Source organism: Ricinus communis, chromosome 4 (assembly GCF_019578655.1).
Source record: "Ricinus communis isolate WT05 ecotype wild-type chromosome 4, ASM1957865v1, whole genome shotgun sequence".
Lineage (NCBI taxonomy): Eukaryota > Viridiplantae > Streptophyta > Magnoliopsida > Malpighiales > Euphorbiaceae > Ricinus > Ricinus communis.
In genome coordinates, this window is record NC_063259.1 from 27,239,503 (window position 1) to 27,247,261 (window position 7,759).

The 7,759-nt window shown below is 37.7% G+C and overlaps 2 protein-coding genes across 3 annotated transcripts; one reads left to right on the forward strand and one right to left on the reverse strand.

Moving 5' to 3' along the window:
* On the forward strand, positions 1-1,803 carry LOC8278274. 2 transcript variants are annotated; one of them, XM_048373326.1, is made up of 2 exons: positions 352-1,042; positions 1,243-1,803. In XM_048373326.1, exons 1-2 carry the CDS (start codon positions 352-354, stop codon positions 1,272-1,274), a joined length of 723 nt encoding a protein of 240 aa, XP_048229283.1. In that variant the 3' UTR covers positions 1,275-1,803. The 2 variants fall into 2 exon arrangements, with proteins under 2 accessions (XP_002511308.1, XP_048229283.1); XM_002511262.4 differs by having other exon boundaries at positions 1-1,803.
* A 699-nt stretch (positions 1,804-2,502) lies between these two features.
* Positions 2,503-6,818, reverse strand: LOC8278273. The gene is made up of 9 exons (XM_015723768.3): positions 5,995-6,818; positions 5,166-5,851; positions 4,875-5,080; positions 4,226-4,306; positions 4,050-4,136; positions 3,827-3,959; positions 3,658-3,729; positions 2,888-3,043; positions 2,503-2,779 (listed from the first exon to the last, which is right to left on the reverse strand). Exons 1-9 carry the CDS (start codon positions 6,405-6,407, stop codon positions 2,697-2,699), a joined length of 1,917 nt encoding a protein of 638 aa, XP_015579254.2. The 5' UTR covers positions 6,408-6,818; the 3' UTR covers positions 2,503-2,696.
* Between the last annotated feature and the right edge of the window lie 941 nt (positions 6,819-7,759).

Here is a 7,759-nt window from a genome sequence, read left to right on the forward strand (position 1 = left end):
AAATTATACAAAAAAAAAAAAAAAAAATTCCAGGTAAGAGATTAAGTATGATTGAATATAAAAAAGAGGGATCTTCTTCACTCACTCTCACTCACTGCCATCTATTTGCCACTTTGAAATTATTTGTTTATTACCATTAATGCTGCCAAGAACACCTCTGGCAGCATCTGTGGGTGACTCAAGACATCTTGTGATATCTGTCTCTCTCTTCTCTTATACAATTGAGTCCTCCCCAACTCAACTCCATTCATTCTCATCTGTCTTGTATGTTTTCTAATTCATCTTGGTCTATATTAGGCCAAACACACCCATTAACAAAGTTTTATTCGAGTTGATCCAGTTTTTCTAGCCATGCAAGACCACCCAATTGGAATTCCTGCTTGCTTCACTTCTGGTGAGAAGTTAACTGATGACCCTGCCACTATAACCAGATCAGGACAGAGTGTGTTCATGTCCGTTTATCGTACAAAGATTGCGGATCAGTGCCGTCTGATTACTATAACATGGTGCAAGAATCTATTGCTCCATGGCCTATCAGTATCAGTAGAAGGTCCTGAAGGAGATGGTCAGTACACTTGCAAAGTGGAGCTGAAACCTTGGTATTTTTGGAGGAAACAAGGCTCCAAGCGGTTTATAGTAGATGGCAAAGCTGTCGATATCTTTTGGGACCTCAAGGCTGCAAAATTTAATGGTGAAACTGAACCCATCTCTGAGTATTATGTAGCTGTTGTCTGCAATGAAGAGGTTGTGCTACTCCTTGGTGATCTAAAGAAAGATGCATATAGGAAAACTGGGTGTAGACCTGCTTTGATTGATCCCATTTTGGTTTCAAGAAAAGAGCACATATTTGGCAAAAAGAAGTTCTGTACAAGAGTCAAGTTTCATGGCAAAGGCAGGCTACATGAGATCTCAATTGAGTGCAAGAACAGAAGTGATCCCAGTAATGGTAATTCTGTTAGTAATGGAGTTGAGCCAGAATTGGAGATAAGAATTGATGGGCACTTAGCAATTCATGTCAAGCATCTTCATTGGAAGTTTAGAGGTAACCAGTCATTTAATCTTAATAAACTAAGAGTAGAAGTATACTGGGATGTACATGACTGGCTATTTAGTCCTGGATTAAGGCATGCTTTGTTTATCTTTAAACCAATATTGCCACCCGTATCTCTTTCATCACTATCAACATCATCAGCTTCATCACCACCGTTATCGTCCTTGACATCGACACCATTGTCTTCTCAGACAGGAAGTACTGGTTCAACAGAAGGAATTAATGCTGGTGGGTCATCCGATTTTTGCTTGTTTTTGTATGCTTGGAAAGTTGAATGAGAAGAAGGAATAAGAAGGGTACTATAGCAGCCAAGTTATAATCGCCAACATCCAAAACAGAGAATAAGGTTTTGTAAAAGGAAATATGAGGTGTTGATGTTATGGGCCAGATTATGGGGTGGTGAGGATACAGATTGAGGATGAGAGAGGGACAGATGATTGAGGTGATGGAAAAAGGAAGTAGGACCCAAAAGAGAGGTTGAGAGTTAGTTACAGCTGGGGCTGAACAAGTGGGCATAACTGGACAAGACAGATTGCTATCACATTGGATGACCAATAATTTCACATCTAGAGGCATCTCTTCAGCTCCATCTATTTTCTTTTCTTTCTTTCTTTCTTTTCTTTACAGAATTCTCTTTTCTCTTTCTTGATCTGGTCTTGAAATATGAGCAATTTTCTTTTTAACATTGTATCTAGCTACCAGTATATGTATGCTTCCTATATTTTTATATACAGAAAAATCTTTGATGACAAGGTGTTTTCTCATAGGTTACTGAATGTCTGCATCCGGCAAATATACATATATCCATGTGATGATAGGTAAACTGTAGAGGATTTAGGGGAGACTGTTGCCTGTTAGTGATAAGGAATCACCAATTGCAAGAAATTGGTTATCATGTGCACACCATTGCACATGCACTGCACTGCACATAAATTCTCATCAACCTCTTTCACTTGTAGCTTTTACTTTATTATTGCCATGTTCTATCTTTTTCTGGAGACTGGATCAAATGTCAATGACTTGAAAAGTAAATACTTTTTTCCTGTTACAGAAATGTCTCACAATATTGTTTAGTTGGCCTCTCTTTAGTCTTATGTATTGCGCAGTTTGTTTATTTGCTCCTCTTTATGTTCCACATCCAAAATATAATATAATTGAAATTGGTTAAAAGGGTAAAACATCATAGGATACCCTTTTTTTCTTCTATGTAAAGGCCTATACTTGAATATTTGAAATTGTTGCAAGAATGGGCTGTGGCACTATGTATAAATAACAAGGTTAGTATTCGAGCCATAACAACAACTGGAAAGTAACCTACTAAAAGACAGGACTACATAACAAATATCAATCGAAACTCGTTGCTAGCCATCTTAAGAAATCATAGAAAGGCCATGATTTCTCTGATCTAATTCCTGCACTAATTTGACAAGAATTAGATATTCATATCATCCTAAAAAGAAAAATTATATCTTTTTATTCTTTTCAGCAAATATTATTTGCTACAAAAACTAGTAATAGAATGGGCGCCCCTCTACTTCTTGGTTATTTCAATCATATCCATAGGGGGACAACATCCTGCTAAAAGAATATGATATCTTTACCCTGATCAAAGTTTTTAACTCATTCCGATCTACAAATTTGTCTATCATTTTCCGAAGCCAAACCATTTTGCTAGGAAGAATTTATTCTTTCCGCGAGAGTTATCGGGACCTACTGGTGCTGGTGCCGCTGCAAGACATAAATTAAAAAAAAAAAGTATGATTAAGGAGAAAAGCAAAAACAAGAAAAGGGAATATGCATGTAAACAGCAATTGGCATTAAATGTCAAGTACGTGCCTGGTTTAAGTGTTGGTGTATGCTTGTTGGTTTTTTCAGTTTTTGCATCCGTAGATTTCTTATCTGAAACCCGAACGGTGGCTTGATTTTGGGAGATAGAAGTTGACTTCCTCTCTGCACCCCAGTTCTCCATCTGCACTATGCTGTCGACACCGCCTAATGTTACCGGGCACAATTAAAAAGTAAGCAACCTTTTGCAAGTGGAAATGGTCATAACAAACACAGGGTATATAAATTGTTGTTACATAGTCAGATTAGATAAACAAATTAAACATAAGCCTTAATATCAACTACATCCTTACAAGTCAATTACATGCAGCATGACAATCTTTACTCTCTCACAGCTCTTCTTTTGTTTATTTATATATAATTTATAATATTAAGGAATAAGGCAAGTTAATCAAACTGAGTTTGTTTGATGCTTTCGTGAAGCTATTACTATTATATCTGTATCATCAATCCATCCAACACCAGCTAATAAGACAAAACAAAAATGGACAACTTAGATAGATTGCTCCTAATCCCGCTAATTACTCTAATGATTGATCAATCAATTATATTATCCAATCCTTGAATGCCACAAAGACCTAAATTTGTATTACTTTTCGTGAAATCTGAAAGTTCAAGCCCATTTTTACACGCCCTTGCTTTTTGTTGGAGTTTGAACTCTGGAACTACTCCTCAAGTGGTCTCACTTTACCATTACAGTAAGGCACCAAGTTCATAATCAAACCTTTCCACATAATATCATATGAATAAAATCAGCTTACTTTCACTAGGGGGCTTTCCATAATTGTACCGCAAAGCTTCGAAGAACGAATTATCCCTTTGATTTTGCATCACTAAATAAGGGTACAGAAACAAAACAAATACAGATTATGAGACATGAATAAATTGGAAGGCGTTTGCTGATGGTTTGAAGAAGCAAAAAGAATTTACATTGATTGAAAAGGGTATTTCGATAATCAGGGGCTGAGCCAACTAGCAGCAACTGAACTGCTTCCGCATCTCTTGTCATCGACGATTTAGTAGATGCATTCAAGTTTTGTGTATCTAACAAGATACCTGCAAGCTGTAAGATATGGCGTGGGGCCATTACATATTAAGAGTCTCCATCAAGAACAGCTAGTCTATTTGACAGTAGAATTTTGATTTGATTTACCAGAAGTTTTCTGAGCATTGGGATGTGAAGCAGATCATAGGCATCTTCACAGTAATTATCTGTGAGAATAGTGCACTGAGATCTATCCTGCAATTAAAATGGAAGGCATTAAGCTGAATGTTGAAATGGAGTACTATACTTCTGCCCATGTTATTTTTTTACTGATAATTATTCACCTCAGAGTCAGTTTTGAGGATATCTTGTCCAACCACAAGGATGGTCAGTTGTCCTGCCATAATTAGACTCTCCAAGTCCACCTGAGTACAGCAAGCAATTACGAATTCAGAAGAATTTTATAACCAAAGGGTTCATCCTCGCAGTAAAAGCCTTGGAGCCCATTTGACACCATATACTTTTTTGTGAAGCCAGAAGAAATAAATCTGCGTTTTAGTTATCGTTATGTGGCTCATCCAATAGATCAAAATTAAAAAGAATAAAGGATTTTAACTATTTTTGCTGACAGAACATGGAAACAGGAATATTAAGGCTATCCTGCCTTCTCCCTGCATATTGCGGTTGACTAAAAGTGTACTTTTCTTTTTTCAATGTTAATTAAGAAAGTAAAGTACAATAATTTAAAATTTTGTTTGTACAATAATTTAAAAATTTGTTTTAGTCCATCTAACAAACATATAACAGCATTTGTTTCATCACAACAAATTTAAAAATCCTGATTTCAGTTAAAATTTTAGTTCAGCAGTTAGCAAGAAAAATCTGAAGCGAGCGAAATTGGTGATAGCTGTGTTTCAACTTTGAACTTGAAAGCAGCATTCTGCAATTACCGAAAAAACTCAAATAAGATACTAAACCATTACTTTGAAGTACCTCATCAGCAAAGAGCAATGACGTAGCATCAAGGCCAACATACTGAAAGAGCCAAGCAGCCTGTCTTTGCTTCCACATTCTCCCTCTCCTTACGTTCATCACAGGCACCACTACATACCCTTCTCCATTGTCCTCTCCTTTAATTTTCATGAACCTATTCTCTAACAACCAAGCGTAGCATATAGCTGCTACCATTGAACTTGTACCTGCAACATGTTTTTAAATGAATTCTTGACATTCAACTTCAATTTTCAAAACGTAGTCTTTTCATTGAATTAGAGTTTACTTAACTGTTAGTAGGGCCAGAAAGGATAACTTTGGCCTTAGAACCAATCTCCCCATTCAAGATCTTCTCAATCTTGGTTCTTTGCTCCTTAAGAAATCCATTGAGACTAATGCCTCGTTCACCCTTATACTCTTCTTTCTGCCTTCCACTTATCAATACATTAGGCTTTGGTGGAATTCTCTCATTGATGGAGCAAGTGGACCTAGTTATCGACCTTCTATGAGCTGACTCTACAAGATTCCTTGGTGGAGACAGAGGTTGGTCCTCCAGTTGGGCATATGTTGATGATATTGATCTCCGGTGAGCTGATTCAATAAGATTCTTTGGCGGAGAGAGCAACTGGGTATCTGGTACTGGGGCTGGCTTGAATGTTCTACGTGATGGAACTGATATTCCTAAGGGACCAGGTGCATGATGCTCAGTTTGAAACCGGGACTTGCGGTACGTTGACTGTCGAGGTGGCACATTTAAGGTCATTGGGTCCAGGGTTAAGGGAGTGGAAGAGTCATTGGATTGGTTGGTGTTGGGATTAGAGGGTTTAAGGATGTTAGAGAACCATTCTTGGACTTGGGATGCAGGGGATGGCTCTGATGGAGAAATGGGCAGGTTATCTAATGATTCTGATTTATTGCGGCTGTGTTTTGCAGATTTTATTAATATTTCTCCACTAAATCCTTCTACTGCTCTGTGCCTGCAGAATAGTTAGAATAATTTTTTCATTTTCTTGCACAAGTATAAAAGTCTAGATCATTAGATGTCTTTCTTATCGTGCAGAAAGTCTTGATATTCTAAAAATGACTAAAGTAACAAAGCGAGAATCATATGTACATATACCTTCTCGCAGACCTGGAGAGAGGATCCCTCCTATCAAGAACCGAAGATGTTGAAAGCCTGCCAAGAACTGCGCCTGCATACTTTGGTGATCCAACAAGCCTGGAAGGCGATTCACAACGCGTAGGAGATGAAGCCATCATGCGTCTGGCCTCTTCTAGCCACTCCTGAGTTAACCTGCTGCAATTGCTCCTTGTGCTGTCATCGAAACTTTCTTCTTCATCATCATCTAAATGACTTCCAGTCAAGTTATAAGCTTTCTTATCATCATTAACAGTTCCAAAGAACATGTCATTCATAAAATCTGTGAGATCGGGCACATTTTCCGACTTATTAGGTGGTCGAGATTCTACTAGCTTCTTTTGCAGGATAATGGACCGTCTTGAGGACTCCCTACTCAATCTCCTATCCGTCATTGTTCAGGGGAGACAACAAAGAGAGAAGGGTATTTGTTTTTCATCAAGAAAACAAGAAAAAAAAATGGTATATAACATGTCTGTTTTATTGCCAAATCGATACATTGAGAATATCAGAGGGAGAGAGAGAGTATAAGCCATGAGTAGAATGTCAGCCGGCTTTGAAGGGGTGTCTTTCCAATGGTGCGAGGTTTTGTATAAATCTATAAAACGTTGGCATGGACGACAAAATATCTAATTCTAAGCAGTTTTTTGCTTTGTCTTTTGCTCTAAATTTTTGCTGGTAAATCACTCTCCGATTTAAAAAAAAGTGACCTTTGCTAAGAGTTAGAGAATCGGAGTGTCCATGGCCGGGGATAGAAGGTTGAGAAAATAGGAGAATAAAGGAGTCGTTTAGTTGCAGAAACGATTTTTCTTTTCTCCATTTCTTTGAATGTTTTTCAATTTTCATGTTCCATACGGAAATCTCAAAACTGAAAAACATGTTCATTTACTAAATTCTTTTATACACTAATTCGTAATTGATTATTTGAATGTAATTTATACCACAATCATTTTAATATGTTCGTATGATTACTTGACCTGTTACGTTGAAAGAATTGGTCTCTAGTAAGAATGTCTGTGTCATATGGAGTTAACAAAGAGCTGCAGCCTGGAGAGAAAGCAAACCCTATGTGACATGAGCTGTGGTTGGCAAAACATCTTTAAATTCTTAACTAAAGATATGGAGCCCCGGAGGTGATGGTTCTGGCCTCGTTAAGTGGTTGTACAGGGAGTACGTACTCTTGAGGTACCCCAGAAAAGTAAAGTTCAGAACTAAGATCAACACAATAAGCCATCTAATCAAGAACTCTTCGATATATATAGCTGGTAATGTTTCAACAGCTGCACTCACATACGTGCAATTAAGCAATTGATACAAACTGTCAGCCCAAGTAATATTGACGCCCCATTTTGCCTAGGGTTGATCCATTCGGAGAGATCAGGGAGCACGAGGTACAAAACCATCTTCATCATCCTCGACAACAAATTTTATGAGACCTTCTACGCTCTGACATGTGGTGATGTTGGCCCGAGTCTGGGCATTTGCGAGTAAAGATACGTGGTTAAGCTATGGCAACCCTTGAGAGAGAAAAAATCAGGAAGTAACCCTAATTAGTCCTTATAAGTCAATTGAGATGGATACACATTTGTTGATTTCTACAACTACATATTTGCCGCCATATTAACCAATTCAGCTAATAGAACGCTGGCAAACTAATCAGCTGCTTTACAATTATTTAACGAACTCAATAACTGAACTGTATTGATGATTTAATCTCCTATGATGCACCCACATATACAACTCTGCA